The 15,169-nt window shown below is 51.1% G+C and overlaps 1 protein-coding gene across 1 annotated transcript; it reads right to left on the bottom strand.

The window, feature by feature from the left end:
* Positions 1-2,618: 2,618 nt before the first annotated feature.
* On the bottom strand, positions 2,619-15,138 carry HYOU1 (hypoxia up-regulated 1). Its single transcript, XM_081960538.1, has 24 exons — positions 14,790-15,138; positions 14,432-14,525; positions 14,268-14,346; positions 13,822-13,976; positions 13,443-13,519; positions 12,668-12,849; positions 12,000-12,115; positions 11,642-11,825; positions 11,361-11,495; positions 10,995-11,077; positions 10,568-10,700; positions 8,126-8,313; positions 7,701-7,839; positions 7,426-7,486; positions 7,231-7,313; positions 6,804-6,974; positions 6,276-6,469; positions 6,094-6,181; positions 5,789-5,911; positions 5,120-5,253; positions 4,641-4,725; positions 4,052-4,271; positions 3,808-3,891; positions 2,619-2,985 (listed from the first exon to the last, which is right to left on the bottom strand). The coding sequence occupies exons 1-24, from the start codon at positions 15,121-15,123 to the stop codon at positions 2,927-2,929; spliced, it is 3,201 nt and encodes a 1,066-aa protein (XP_081816664.1). The 5' UTR covers positions 15,124-15,138; the 3' UTR covers positions 2,619-2,926.
* Between the last annotated feature and the right edge of the window lie 31 nt (positions 15,139-15,169).

The following is a 15,169-nucleotide window of genomic DNA, read 5'->3' as shown; positions in this document are numbered from 1 at the left end:
TTTAGGTTTAGGTTTAGGTTTATTTGGATTTATATGCCGCCCTTCTCCAAAAGGACTCAGGGCGGCGTACAACATTAAAAACACACATCACAAAAGTTAAAAAAAGATTAAACCCATTTCCAAAAAGACCAAACCGATTTTTTTTTTAAAGAAACAATACATTTAAAATAAATTAAAATTAACATTAACATTAACAGGCCAGGCCGGCTTGCTGGAAAAGCCAACTTTTTAGGGCGCGTCGGAAGGACCGGAGGTCAGGGATTATGCGGAGCTCCGGGGGCAGCTCATTCCAATACTTGCTGGACACTTAATCCTCATTAATATGTAGCTTTCCCTTGCTGATGTCTAACAAGGCAACTCGGGATAGAGGGGGAGAGAGATTACAGGGCTATCTATATAAATTGCCCAACAAAAGCAACCTCTTTGCCACTTGACATTTATTAGTTTTTTTATACTTTATTGCTTTGCAAGCAACTCAAGGCGGTAAACATACATAATGCTCCTTCCTCCTAAGATGACAACAACCCTTTGAGGCGGGTTGGGCTGAGATAGAGGGACTAGCCCAAAGCCACCCAGTTGGCTTTCATGCCTAAGGCGAGACTAGAACTCGAGTCTCTGCTTTCTAGGCCAGTAGCACATTAACCATTCCACCCAGCAGGCTCTTTGGAGAGCATCCCCATCACTTGGGCTCACCAGGAAAGATCGGGGAAGGGCTCCCCGTGCTTCAATGGGGACAATTTTAATAAAAAAATCATTTTATTTCAGTTCTGACACCTTTAATGTCTTCCTGCTTCAGTATCCATCCTGCAAATTCCGAATTAGCCGCAAAAAGGAGAATTTCAGAAAAAGAACTGCTCCGGATTCCTTGAGCCTAAAATCTTTCTATCTTTTACAGGTAGTCCTCGACTTATGACCACAATTGTGTCCAAAATTTATGTTGCTAAATGAATCATTTGTTAAGTGAGTTTTGGGCCCTTTTACCACTTTCTTGCCACAGTTGTTAAGGGAATCACTGCAGCTGCAGTTAAATTAGTATCTTGGTTGTTAAAATGAATCTGGTCTCCCAGTTGACTTTGCTTGTTGGAAAGGTGACCCTGGGACATTGGAGCAGTCATAAACGGGAGTCAGCTGCCCACTGCCTGGATTTTGACCACACGCGCACAGGGAGGCTGCCATAGTTGTTAAGTGTGAAAAACGGTCATAAGTAGCTTCCTATACTGATGATGTCACTTTGAAAATACACCTGTTTATTTAAATAACCTAATTTGTCCCGGAGGATGAACCCCGGCGGCACCAGCCCTCCCTCCCTCCCTCCGGCTACGCGGGAGCCCCGGCTCTCCAAAGCGCCAAGACTCGAGGAGCCTCAGCCGCCCCGCCCAGCCCTTGCGAAGCCCCGGGGAAGGAGGGCGGCGGGCCTCCTTGGCTTCCGTTTCGGGCAACTCGAAGGGCACCGCGGGCGGCAGAAAAGGGCCCTCCGCCCGCCCAGACCCCCCCCTTCCCGGCCCCACGTACCCCCCCCCCGCCGGAAGACGGTCGCGGTCCCTCGCCTGGCCGGAGACGCCCCTCCCGAGCGCCATCCCGCCGCCCATTGGCCAGGGTGGACGTCACTCCTCCCACAAACGCTGCTTCCTAAGTTACGAGTAATGGCGTCCTCCTCCCGCTTTACCCTAGGCCCACGAGAGCGCATGCGCAACAGCAGCCAACCCGCAGAGAACCCGATACACCGCCCCCACGACTCAAGAGGGCGGATCCCAGTGGCTTCATGGGGCGCGAGAGCAGAGGGAGCCCGCGGGAAAGGCCATGCAGCAGAGCTAAGTGTTCGAATCCCCCATCTACAGCATTAAGAGAAACCCAACCTGTCTAAGCTTAGGAGGGTTTGCGCTGGGCAGGGCGTCCCTGAGACACACCTGCACCACGTTCCTTTTCCCTCCCTGCCAAGGAGATTCCTCCAGGGAGGAGGCTGAATACAGAGGAAGTGGATCTTCCTCCGCAAAGCGACCTTTGCCATACGGTGAAAAGGCTTCACGTCTCCCCCTAGCAGCTCAAAGCCCAGCAGCCAGCAAAGGCAGCCAGCCTCGGTAGCCCACTTCCTCTTCCCCTGCATCACAAGAAAACAAAACAAAAAATGCCCCGTTAAGAATCGTGCTCAGGATTGTTCAAGCGGTTACCAGAAGTCAGACCCTTTAGGAGCAACGAACGGCCAGCCACCCTCGGACAGCACCCTTCGCTTTCACAAGGGCAGCCGCCTGGAGGCCCCTTGAAAGGTACAGAATGAGGCAAAACTTGGCCACAGCATTCGCAGAATCAAGGAGAACAGAAGAAGAAACCCATTCTCTCTTGCTTTGTCAGCGCCAGTCTGGGTGTTGATGGCCTGCCGCCTGGCCGTTCTGTTTTGTATTACCTCCTCAGATACACCAGGGAGCATTTAAGGCTTCTTTCAGACCGTTCCTGCCTACCCGTTTATGTTTCATCTGACTTTGTGATATGGAGCTGCGGAACAAAGACAGCGATAGCAGCCAGCGGCGGAGGGTAAGACGACCAGGTTTTTCAGGCAAGGAGAGCTGCTGCAGGCCCTGCTTTCTGCATCAAAAGCAGAGCCCAGAGCAAGTACGCTGTGCTGTGGTGTCCTGGAGAAATCCAGGTAGATTTAATCCATTGGTGAAAAAGGCTGATCCCAGGAAAAAGCTGGGTCAGACCCCACAAACATTTCCAAAGAGCTGAAAGTCGTCTTTAAAGAAAGGAGTTGATACAGCACAACATTTCCAAATGAGCAAGAACCAAATCCCCAAACAAAAAGGGGGAAAAATACAATTCTATTTTGTCATCAGTTTGTGCCATGTTCCACTAACCATGTCCATCATAAAAACAGTAAAATTAACTGTAAATAAATAGATGTTGATGATGCACACAGGGACTTGAGGGAGTGTTATAATTCATCATTACTTCTGGTCTCTTTTGTCTCTGCAGTCTTATCTGTTTGCGGGCCTACATTAAAGACAAAAACAAACACAGATGTTCAGATGAGGAAACAATCTCAGAAACATCCTGCTGGGCCTTTTGCTACCCCCTCATGGTCTCTGGCCAATCAAGGGACTCGCTTGGGACTCTGTGCCCAGACTGTGCCCAGTCCTGTCAGGTGCTTGTGGAAAGTCCCAGCCCACTTAAGCAGCTTTGCATTATTCAACTAGCATTATTTTTCCATCATCTGCGTGCAATGTTAGCCATGCTGCAAATGATGCAGGTGCTCGTCTGGTTACCATGGCCTTTGAGACTGGCACCGCGGCTACTGACTGCAAGGTGGCTGCAATGACCAGTTGATACCCTAACTCCAAGACAAATGGATCATTAACTGGGAAGTGGCAGGAGACCCCGGTCAGGAGCTTGGGGATCCTGGGGTGGGGGTGGCTGCAGGGAGGTCATGGAAAGAAGGGCCCAGCCAGCGCTGCACGAAGCCAGGATGGCTGAGAAGAGGCTGGGGGTCAGTGCAAGCACAAGGAGGCTGGGGAAACTGACCAGAGCAAAGGGTGGCCTTCCCTGCTGGTTTCCTCACTGATTTTGGTTGTGGGAAGCCATCATGAAAGGTTGCAAATGGCGATGATGTGGCCCTGGGGTGATGTGATGGGCAGATCTTCCAGGACATTTGCAACAGTAGATGAACAAGGTCAGTGAGCGAGGACTGTGGGTAAATGCCCCTGCTGTGGCTTGGGGCTCTGGATGAATGTGGAAATCCAGTGCCTGGACTCCAGGGTGACCCAAGGAAGACCCAGGGAAAGGCTTTCCCCTCCTCCTCCAGCGGGGTTCCCTTACCTCCATCTGGGTCCAGCTCATTGTCCAGTGGCGTTTCCTCCTCCGTGGGGGGCTCTTTGGCTGGGCTGGCATCTTCTGGTCGGTCTGCTCTTGGCAGAAAAAGCACAGTTGTGGAGAGGAGAAACCTTTCTGCAGAGAAGGCAGCCCTCCCTCCCTCCCCTAACGGGCAGTCTAGCAAAGGGCACCCAGGGGGCTTCCAACGGCTGCTGTGGCTCCAGTCCAGGAATCCAGAAGGCCTGCTCACCTTCCAGAGTCTCCTGCTTGGGAGGGGCGGTCTTGCCATTCTCCGGAGACCCGGTGGCGTTCTCCCTCTTCTTGGGCTTGGTGAACTTGGCCTTATTCAGAAGATACTGCACCTCCCGATCCAAGCCTGTGATCTTCACCTCAATGTCTTTGGAAAGCAGAACGGGCTTGGCGGTGGGGGGCAGCTTGTTCTGCTCGGCCAGGGTCTCGTTCTTCCACACCTGGGAAAAGGCAACTGTCATTTGTCTCCCGGCCACTCACAGCTGGCCGCCTTCTGCCTAAGAAGCCCCATCCTCACCCAAGGTATGTTACGGCTGCCTTTGAGCATTTCATACAGTCAAGCCGATGGCAGTGGAATTCAGAAGGCCACAAATCCTGGCTGTGCCATGTGGAACAAGGTACCCTTGGGGAATTGACCTCCTGCCTCAATGAAGGAACTCAGAGACAGGAAGAGCACTGGCACCTCCTGGAGCAGAAGCCCTCTGTGCTTTTTGGGATGAAGTGCGACTCTCAAACCCAAGGCTGTCTGCTGCTCCATAGGCAGGGCTGGAATCCCCAACATTGTGCTCACCTCCCGTGGCTGCACTTACCTCCGTCTCATTGATAGCTTTCTCCAAAGTGCTCAGCTCGATTTCGGTGAATATCTGATCAGGCTCCGGGATCATTCGGGCCCCCCTGAAAGGAGCAGGAAGCAAAACTCAGCCACAGGTGCCTCTGGCTCAAGGCAGCGGCCCTCCTCAATTGCACCAGGGAGAGGGCAGCTGATGCTGGGCAGAGATGGTTTCTTAAGACCACACCCTCTATTTTTGTTAATAAACCTGCAGTTCCGTTTAAGTCAGCAATCAGAGCCCCCACAATTTGAAGTCTTTCCCAGAAATTCCTTTCCTAGCTTCTATTTACAGAAACAAGGATGCCCCACAGTTCATGAAACGCTATGGAAGAGGTAAAAAGCTTCGAGGCGCTGGCTGCATCTCAGGCACTCTGAACATGTGCAATCCCAGCCGCAGAAGCTAAAGATTCTCCCCAGGGTGGGGGGAGGCCTAGGGGCCCTGCTCTGGCTCCTTTCTACCTGAGGAAAATGCTGGAGTGATTCAGCAAGCTCTCCAGGGCGGCCAGGCGGTCTGGCCACTTTCTTCTCTCCTCCACCCGGAAGAAGAGGCTCCGGCACAACCTCCTCAGCTCGGAAAGCTTCTCCTTCAGCTCCTGGGAATCGCAACAGAGAAGAAATGGAGCCTGGCGCAAAGCCATCCTCTGAGGGTTTCTGATAGGGCAGCAACCGCCCACACAAGCCAGAGGGATAACCCAATTCTTAGGCCATAGTTAATGGACCAGGTCTCAGCAAGCCCCACTGCTTATCATAGCGTGAAGAAAACACGAATGGCAGGAGAGCTGGTCAGATATGTGCCAATAATAGTGGCCTCATGTATGAGGCATTTTGTGCCAAAAGAGTGAAACACTCAATCCTCAAGGAGGATGCCAGGAAACAATTGGCCACATGCCACGCTACCTGTCTGACTGACCAGCTCTTTGCTGAGTGGTCTTCCTACGAGCTGCCCTGACGAGGGAAGGGCATCCTAAGCACCCCCCACCCTGTCAGCTACCATTTGAAGGCACTGCTTGAAGTCCCCTTTTCAACTGACCCCACCAACATGGCCAGTAACGGGGGAAGTTGGGAACTGCCACACGTTGCCTGTCTCTTCCTGATCCAGCCTCTCAGCTTTGCATTGGTGACACTCACCTTTGTTGGGGCTGTGTAGCCCTCGTCTTCCATCCAGCTGGAAGCCTCACTCAGTTTCCTGGATATTTCCTCCCTTTCTTCTTCAGTTGCCACAAACTGGTACTCCTCCTGATAGAGCTTGTCCTGCAGAGCACAAGGGGGACTCACTTCTCTGAAGAAGAATCTCTGAGAAGCCCTGGGGGAGCCTGCCTCTCGAGCAGCCATCCTTATTTCCTCCTCCTGGCTGGCTTCTTGGCAATGTCTGTGGAGGCCAGTTAGGGTAGGCTGGGGGGGACAGGCTTTTCTGATCCCTCCTCCCCTCGTACCTGGGTCTCAAAAATGAAGGCCTCCAGGCTGTTGGCTGATTTCTCCCTCTCTTGCTTCTCCAGGTCCCTTTCAGTCAGCTCCTGCAACCTTGGGAGGTTGGGAGAGATGAGAAGGGCAAAGGGCAAGATCACCCATTTCCCACAAGGCAAGGAGGGGCTGACCTCCCCTCTCCCCCACCTACTTCAGGCTGGAGCTTTGCAGCTCCTCCGGCAACAGCTCCAGCACGTCGTGCACGTCCAGCTCCACTGCAATCTCCTCCACCAGCCGTTGCTTCTTGGCCTTCCTCTCCTCCTCCACCACCACGGCTGCCTTCTCGGCGGGACTTTTCCCAGGGGATTCCTCCCCCTTTCCAGCCTCTGCTTTCTCTGGGGCTTCCTAGATGGGAGCAACGACGTTTCTGGCTGCAGGCGGGTGAACATCTACTCCGCCTCTGAGAGTAAGTCAGCAGGACAAAGCGCTCCTGTGAGCCCTGCTTCACTGGGGCACACGGAGGATGTCACTTATGGGGGCTTCCTTGTGGGGCCGGTCTGTGGTCTGAGAGCCAATGCAGATGGACATCAGCCCTCAAGGGGAGACAAGGATTCAAAGCAGCCCATTGAGGAAAGGTGGCACAGGGCGGGAGATACCAGCGCCCTGTTCCACTTGGACACAATGCTCCTCCTTCACCACGTAAACGCCTCCCACCCCTCCCTGCCAGAAAAGGCCTCACCTTGGACCCCCCCTTTTCTGCAGCGTCCTCCTGCTGGCCCTCAGGGGCCGAAGCCTCTCCAGCAAGTTTCTCCTGAGACCTGGGCGGCTGCTTCTCACCCTCCTCACTGGCAGGCCCAGCACGGTCCTTCTGATCCTCTCTCCCAAACTCTGCTTGGGCCTCTTCCTCCTCCTGGGGGCAGAAAACCACGAGGGGCCCTGAGGACACTGCTGCACAGCCAGACACCTCAGCCAAGCCGTGGAGGACTCTGGAGAGATTCGGAGACCTGGCCCAAGCCACCGAAAACCCAGGACCAAACAAGACCAGCTTCCTGAAAGTCCCACGCAAAGGGCGTATAACCCCACGCAAAACCCAGGGTACCCTCCAACCCCACCCCACCCCCACCCCACCCCACCCCAGCCTGCATTAGGCTCCAGCCCTTACTCACATGAACAGCCTCCGTCACGTTCTCGGGGGCTTCTGGCCCAGGGCTGCCTCCTCCAAACAGGCTGGAGATGGTGTTTCCAAGTTCTGCCCAGAAGAAGAGACCAGCCTCAGAACGGCTTCTTGGCTGGAGCCCCTGCTGTCCCCTGGCCCAACCACCTGCAAAGCCCAGCGGTGGCCCCTGAACAGAAGGTCTTACTGGTGAGTGTGGATTCCTCCTCTGCTTTCTCCTCTACCACGGTCTCAAATACAGATTCCACCTGCAAGAGGGCAGGAGAAACGCTCCTGTGAGGTGGGCTGGGGTTGGAGGATCAGCAGCAGGTGTGGGCAACCTGTGGCCCTTGGCCTCTCAACCCCTCCCCAATCATGACTGCTGTCACTTTGAAGGAAATAAACCCACGGAAACCTTTCACAAAGTAGATCCCAATGGGAAAAAACGACATGGCAGAGAGGCCAGGGGCCCTCCTGACTTACCCGATCAAGACTCAGCACGCCACTCTCATCCATATTGAAATGGGCCTTGATGCCTTTGGATTCGTAATCCAGGTGCTTCTTGAAGCTCTCCCCCACACCACGCAGCTTCACCTTCGTGAGGTTCAGGGACCCAAAAGCTCTGCAGCAAGATGGGGATGGGTGAGCAGGGAGGCCCTCCTCATTCTGCAGCCGGCTTCCAGCTCTGCCCCTGAGATGCCAACTCCTAGGCAAGCTGGGCAAGGATCTTTGTCCTCAACTGCCACCCGCAGCTCCCAAAAGGAGCAGAGGGGACAGACTACGTCGAGCTCAGGTGAAGGCACCAGCTCTGAAAGCGAACCAGGTGGAGGCTGGAGCTTCCGCCCATTCCTGGAAGCTATGCAGTCAAAAGCGGCTGGACTCTCACAGCCGGCCCAGAAATGCCTCACCGTAGGTCACTGACGCTCAGGAAGCCCATGTCGGCATAGTTGACCTGGAATTCGAAGTCGTCTGTGTAGCGGTTGAAGGTGATGACCTTGCGCTGAGGATACGGTGCCATGCGCTGGAAGAGGATGCGCCGGTTGTGCTTCAGACTCCTGGACTCGTCCCCCTCTTCGACTTCCCGAGTGAACTCAACCTGTGGGAGGGGAGAAAGGGGCTGACGTCGCGATGTGCGATCTTGGTGCTCTGTGATCGCAGTCGATATTTCTGCCACTGGACGGTCCATTCGGAACTAAACCGTCCCTCAGAGATGGTGATTGAGAAGGGCACCTCCTGCTGATTTCAGGGACACCGCAAAGTCCTTGAAAGATCCAGGAATAGCCTTTTTTTCCGGCGACAGAAACGCAGCTAATGAAGCTGCTGTAGTTGGGACAGCTCCGGAATGAGAAGAAAGTGAAAAGAGAAAGTGTGTCAAATTGGTGAGGAAATTTTATTATTAGAAAAAGAGACTACCAAAAAAATTAAGTTAAATTAAAATTGAAGATAGAAGACTGTAAGCGGCGAAATTAATCTAAATTAAACTTAGTGTGTTATCCTGTTTCTAATTTTTTTTTCATGGATGGAATTTTTGCAAAGACTCCCTATTTTTTAAAGTGAGTGGATTAATTTTTCTTCTTCTTTTTTCACTTTTGCTTACACCTATGGATTAAATAAAATTTTCCTTCTTTTTTTATAATGATTGATTGGATTGTTTTTGATTTCCATTTAAGGTTTTTTTTTTCTTAAGCTTGGAATATAAAGAAGATAATAATAATAAGAATTATAAAGAGGGTTGTAACAACAGGAGGAAAAGCAGTTACACTGCCATTTAGAGGCTGGATACATTGTTTTTTCTTCTTTCGCTTTGATCATTTGAGATTCAAGGTTCTTTCAGTTTGTTTACTGACAATGATAGCAGGAAGAGCACAAGTTGTTTATACAGGTGATTTTTGGGAGTTCTATCACTAGCTATGGAAGGGAAGACAACATTTTGACTTGAAAGATAATAAAAACCTGTTTGAAGTTTATTAAAATAGCCTTGACTCCTACGGTGGCAGTACCTGCAAAACTGGAAGAATGGCGCAGCAGGAAAAAGAAACTAGTATTGCAAATGATTATGTTTGAAATTCAAAATTGTTAGTTATGACAAGAGAGAATTGAAAAAAGATTGGAGAATATGGAATACAAAACAGAAAAATTTGATGGAAAAACTGAGGATGTTTATCAAATGAAGAATGTGGAGGACAGAGTTCAAAAAATGGAAGGAAAAAATGAGCAAAGAGATAAGAAAACTGTGATACTGACAACAAAGTGAGCGTGGTTGATTGGAACTCTACCCCAGGCTTCAAAGTACAGAAGAAGAAAAGAGAGAAAAATTGATGGAGATAAGGAGAGAAATATTGACAGAAGCACTAGTGATAACCAAAGATAAGCTGATGGGAAGAGCAGATGCTGGGTTTTGAGCTTTTATGAGATACGAAAGGAACAACATGTTGCGAAGAGAAGTTCGTACAAGATTTATTAAGAATTAACTAGAATATTAATGCTACAAATGGCAAGAGATATAAGACTGTACTATTACTGCAAAGATACAGGTTGATGCAAGGAAAATGTATAATAAAAGCTAAGCTAAATTTAGTTTACTAGTAGTATGTATAAAATGAAGTGACAATAGCTACAGTTAAATAATGATTAATAATGATAACAATACATATAGATATAATAGTTTGATAATATGAAATTTTATATAAACACATGGAGAATATGAGAGGAGGTTTAAAAGCTTTATCTAGAACAGTTATGGCGAACCTATGGCACGTGTGCCACAGGTGACACGCGAAGCCATTTGTCAGGGCACACGAGCATTATGGGTGCGGCACGCCCGCACACGACCCCCCTGCTCTCCCCCACTTGTGGCACGCGAGCCAAAAAAGGTTCGCTATCGCTGATCTAGAATATGTTATAAAGATGTATTGCGATTGGACGATTTTAGGATGATTTAATAGAATGTTATCGTATAATCCTATTCTAGATTTTGAATATTATATATAAAAGGATGTAAAAACAATTATAGTCAAATTAAGGTTGAGATATAATAATTGTGATATACATGAATATAGGTGAATTTAAAATATGCGATTTGATATGAAAAGCAGGTGATGACTATGGAAGAGATGCATGGAAATACTGTAACCAACTGACACACTTTCTACAATTTGTAATGGAAGATGGTTTTTATTTTTTATTTTTATGTTTATCTTTGTTCAAAAAATAAATAAAAATTGTTTAAAAAAAAAACTGTGGGAGGGAAAGGGGGGGGTGGAGAGGCGGCCTGCTTGCCCTCTTCGCCACTCTGGAAAGTTCATTCCCCAACGCCCAGCCCTTCCCCGCTTGCCTCTACCTCCTCTTACCTGGATCGGGTACATGGCTGCATCACGGACAATGAACGGCTTCACCTTGAAGGCTTTGCTCAGAGCAGCTGCCTGGTAGACGGCTCCCATCGCAGCAGCCTCATCAGCATTGATGTTCTTCCCCAGCTCTTCTCTGGAGAAAGTGGAGATGCTGCCCATCTGCTCCACGAGCCAAGTGGAGGACCACCTCCCCCCCCGCCTCTGCCATTGCTAGCTGTGCCCCACTTCAGAGGATAATGCCTGAGCGGGGGTCCCTGCTCCTCAGCCAGCCGGAAAGAGCTGGCCTAAGTCTCCGTTCCTGCAAGACCAAAGTTCCCAGGCCAGCCAGGAGAAAGCATTGAGCTGGATGAGCAAGGATGGATGCCTGGGTGAGCTAAGCTCAGCCACCTAAGGAGGCAGTGGGGAGGAGCCAAGAAAGCAACCTTACTTGCCGACTACTTGTAACAGAAATTCCTGCACCTTCGGCACTCGGGTAGCCCCTCCAACGAGGATCACTTGGTCAATTTCATCCTGAGAGTGGGAGAAAGAGACAGAGCGTGCTCAGGAGCTGTTCAGGCTAAGCCTTGCTATCCGAGGGTGACATTCTAGGTGGTCAGCAGCAGAAGCACTTTTACCATTATGTATTTCTAACTAAGGGCGGTGCGAACTCAGAACAAGAACATATTCCAATTAACCAAATGACGTTTTCCAAGTAGAAGCAGCAGCTGCTGTGCAATCCTGCAGTTTCATCAGCTAAATAACTGGTGGAGCCCTGCGACTCCCAAAGGCTGCATCCCACCACTCCTGTACCTACCAGGCTCATTTCAGCGCTACCCAGGGCCTGCTGGACAGGTCCTGCCACCCGCTCGAACAAGTCAGAGCACAGTTTCTCAAACTCTTGTCGGGAAACTTTGGCCTTGAAATCGATGTCATCCAACAGACCCTCAATCTGGAAAGAAGATAAGAGAACCTGAGAGCCCCAACTCGCCACTTCAAATCCTCCAGCGAAAGAACTGGTAAGGGAGGCTCCTCTTCTTCTCAAAGCCGCCACCACCTTGCGCCCAGCTGCAGTCAACAGCTCTGGTGGCCACTTGCCTGAGCCATGTGGTCCACATTGGCACTCAACACTGTTTTCACCCGATTGGCTTCCTTCAGCAGCTTGGCCATGGCACGGAGATTCTGCCGGACATCCTTGCCTGGGTGCTGCTCATTGAAGAGCTTAGCCAGGTGGTCACGAAGGCGCAGCTCCATCTGCAGCCCTCCCAGCGTCCGATCAAAGCTGAGCAAAAAGAGCCAAAGGCAGAAGGGCGTTGGCAGGAGCTACTTGTCAATAAGTCTAACCCTCTCCTCTGACACCCCCCCTTCCCTTCCCTCAAACTTCTGACTCATTTGCACCTCTTTCCTTCTGACTTGCCAGAAAATGAGAAATCAGATTTCAAACAGGAACTCTTACCCAACGCCCCTGATCTGCAGCTGTGGTTGGACCCCCGAGTCCTTGGTCTTCAGAGTTTGGTACGTCACGATGGTACAGACGGTACTGCCTGCCCCCATATCGTAGAACATGATGTTCTGAAAAGAGAAAAACATGGCCCTTCAAAAGGCATTCAGAATGGCTCCTTTAGGAAAAGGATGCCAGCAAATGAGTGTGTGGCCTGCCCAGCCCGGCTTCTTCTCTTCTGCTGCCGACAGGGCCTAGAAACCTCTAGAGGCGTCTATTCCTGAACTACCATTTTGTGTGTGGTATTTCTACTTTGCTGGGTTCTTACAGTCTTGTTTCCTTTACAGGATCGTGGAAGCTGTGGACCCTCAGTTTACAAAAAGAAGCAGGCTATCCACCAAGCTGAGAAAGGCAGAAGGAAAGAGAAGAGGACGACAACCAGCAGGAAGGTGGGATGGACTTATTTGTGGCAATGGGTGTACTAACAGAAGGTCTGAAGGGCAGGTTGGGAACAGACCACCCTGAAAAAAAACCTTCTGTGGTTGCTAAGAGTCAGCGCTGCCCTGATGGCACATAATCAATAAACAAAAGCTTCATCTTGAAACTGGGAATGAGATCGTGCTCCCTGAATATATTGCACTATTCAGTTTGCCCCAACCCACCAACTTCCCTGGCCCACCCACCTGAGCTGTGGCATTGATGTCTTTCCTCCGGAAGACGCCATAGTTCAATGCCACGGCAGTGTTATCGTTGATGAGCTGCAGAACCTTGAGATCGGCCATTTTGGCCGCATGCAGAACAGCTCTCCTCTCTGCTTGGTTGAAGTATGCAGGGATGGTGATTACTGCATCTTTGACTGGTTGCTCTGAAGGAGCAGTGAAAGCAGCTAGTTAGCTCACAGTTCACATACCTTTTAACTTCTTGTCATTTACCTCACTTGCAGGCAAAATGTAACTTTCAAAATGGATCATCTCATTTTATTTCAACAACATAGTAGCCAGCTAACATCATTGCTAAAAACAACTGAAACATTATCAACAACAATAAAGCAAAGATCTAAAATTATGCAATGCTTGCAGCATTTTTGATAAGTTGCTGTCAAAAGCTTGCCATTAAGTTAAAATCATGATAAAACTGATTGCACCCCATAAAAATTAGCCAAGTAAGGACCATCCCCATTTCTAAAAGCAAATATATTTTGCATAAAAACATATTGCAAAGGGATGCGATTGATCCTGAAAATGCTTGTCTCCTCTTCCTAACATTTCAGGGAAAAAAAGTCTGGTAAGCAAACTACTGCATCCTAACTAATCTTATTGCTCCGTACTGCTAGATGAGAATAACAGAAAAAAGCTTAACACCCTCCCCCACAGAGAATCACTCCCCCAGCCTTTCGTCCACATCTATTCCCAAAAGTAAATTCTCATGCTTCAATGTATACACAAAAGCAATTCCAACCTGCAAAGTCCTCAGCCAATGCCCGAGAATAATTCAGGACCATACCCAGCATCTCTTCTGGAGAATATTGCAACTTGCTGAAAAAATAAGAACAATCGAGTCCCCTTAAAGGTGCTTGTAGAAATACGTTTTGCAAGGAACTAAATTCTATCCATATAACCGCAGCAAATGGTTCAAATCCCATTCCTTGAATAGCGATAGGCAAGGGCCTCCCTCCCAGCGGAGTTATTCCAACAAGCCCTTGGGACACCTGACCAATGCCCAGAAGGAAAAAAATAAAATAAAATGCAGGACTCATTTCCAGGAGGTACAAATATCTCTGAGTCAACTTGGACGCTGTGCTGGAGCAGTGTGAGACGCGATGGCTGCAGATACTCACTCTGAGAGTCTAAAGATGACCGTCTCCCTCCTTGCATCTTTCTCCAGCTGATGCTCTGGGAACCATGACTGGTACCGAGCCACTTGGGGGTTGTCAAAACGTTTGCCCAGAAGGACTTGGAAATAGCGGAACGTGACCTTTGGAGTTTTAATAGCCTGTAAGATAAAAGTGCCACAACAGACAATGCTCGGCGGCAGCAATGCTTTTTCCTCACAATAAAGCTCAAACGGAGACATTTCAAAGTAGCAAACCTGTCTCTGCATTTTGCAGTGTGCATCGAAAAGAACCCGCCAGCTGCTTAATGGCCGGAGCACATGTGATTGAAATAAGCAGAGGCAAGGCAGAAGTAACAGAATTCAGTCCCAGAGTTACAGAGTGAAGGAATGGGGAGCTGACTGAGAGCCAAAGAGAGGAGGAGACCCAGGAAAGGGCCTCTGAGGTCTTACCATTCCTGCTGCGCTGTCACCAAAGAGCCGCTCAGTCTCCTTCAGGGCCACGGCCAGCGGGGTTTTCCTGCGAGACTCCCTACAGCAAGCAAGGCAGACAAATGAGCCTCCCCGCAGAGCCTCTTCCCCAGAACGGAGGCGGAGGCGGAGGGCTTCGGGCTCACTTGTTCAAGACGATCTCCATCGGCACCCCGGGCTTGACCAGCGCCACCTTCATGGATTCGCTCCCCAGGTCCACCGACATCACCGCCAGGGAATCTGCGGCACAAAAGCCACCGGGAGCTCAGTCGGCGCTTCCCTCTCAGCTCGGCCCCACGGGGGGCGCCCCAAGTCTCGGCCCAGGCGAGCCGGGCTCCCCGCTCGGCTGCTCAGCCAGGCGGAAGGTCCCCCACCCAATGAGGAGGCCGGACCCCTCCCCTCCCCCCCCTCAGCCCCGGCAGGAATCTTCCCCGCCTCGCTCACTCGCTCGCTCGGGGGCCCCGGGGCACGGTGGGGGCCGCTTCTCCAGGCCGAGGCGCTCACCGGAGAGCGGGGGCAGGCAAGCCAGAGCCGCCAGCAGCAGGCGGCCGAGGAGCGGCAGGCGGGGCCTCCTGGGCGCGGGAGCCATCCGGACGAAGCGCGGCGGATCGCCTTCCTCTGCGGAGGGGGGGCGGCGTGGAGCGAGCGGCGGCGGGTGCGAGGTCGGCGGCCGGCGCGGCGTGTCTGCCTCAGCCGAGTTGCTCCTTCCGCGGCGGCAGCGACGCCCCTCCAGGCAGACGCGGCGGGCGCTCATTGGAGCCGCCACCCACCGCGCGCCGCCATTGGTCCACGTCCCCGCGTCGTGCTTCTCCAGCGCCCGCCCCCGCCGGAAGAGCATCCGGGGGCGTGGCCGCGGCGAACTTCAGTCCCCAAGAGTCCTCGCG

This window comes from Natrix helvetica, assembly GCF_964273705.1.
Source record: "Natrix helvetica genome assembly, chromosome: 8".
In the NCBI taxonomy this organism is placed as follows: Eukaryota; Metazoa; Chordata; class Lepidosauria; order Squamata; family Natricidae; genus Natrix; species Natrix helvetica.
This window is presented reverse-complemented; position numbering and strand designations above follow the sequence as displayed.

Excerpts from the sequence above, each read along its gene's own strand:
- HYOU1 (XM_081960538.1), bottom strand. The coding sequence starts at position 15,123 with ATGCTCTTCCGGCGGGGGCGGGCGCTGGAGAAGCACGACGCGGGGACG. Across the intron at positions 14,526-14,789 it reads TTGCCTGCCCCCGCTCTCCG|ATTCCCTGGCGGTGATGTCG; the intron begins GTGAGCGCCTCG and ends TTTGTGCCGCAG. Across the intron at positions 11,078-11,360 it reads GTAGCGCTGAAATGAGCCTG|GATGAAATTGACCAAGTGAT; the intron begins GTAGGTACAGGA and ends TCCCACTCTCAG.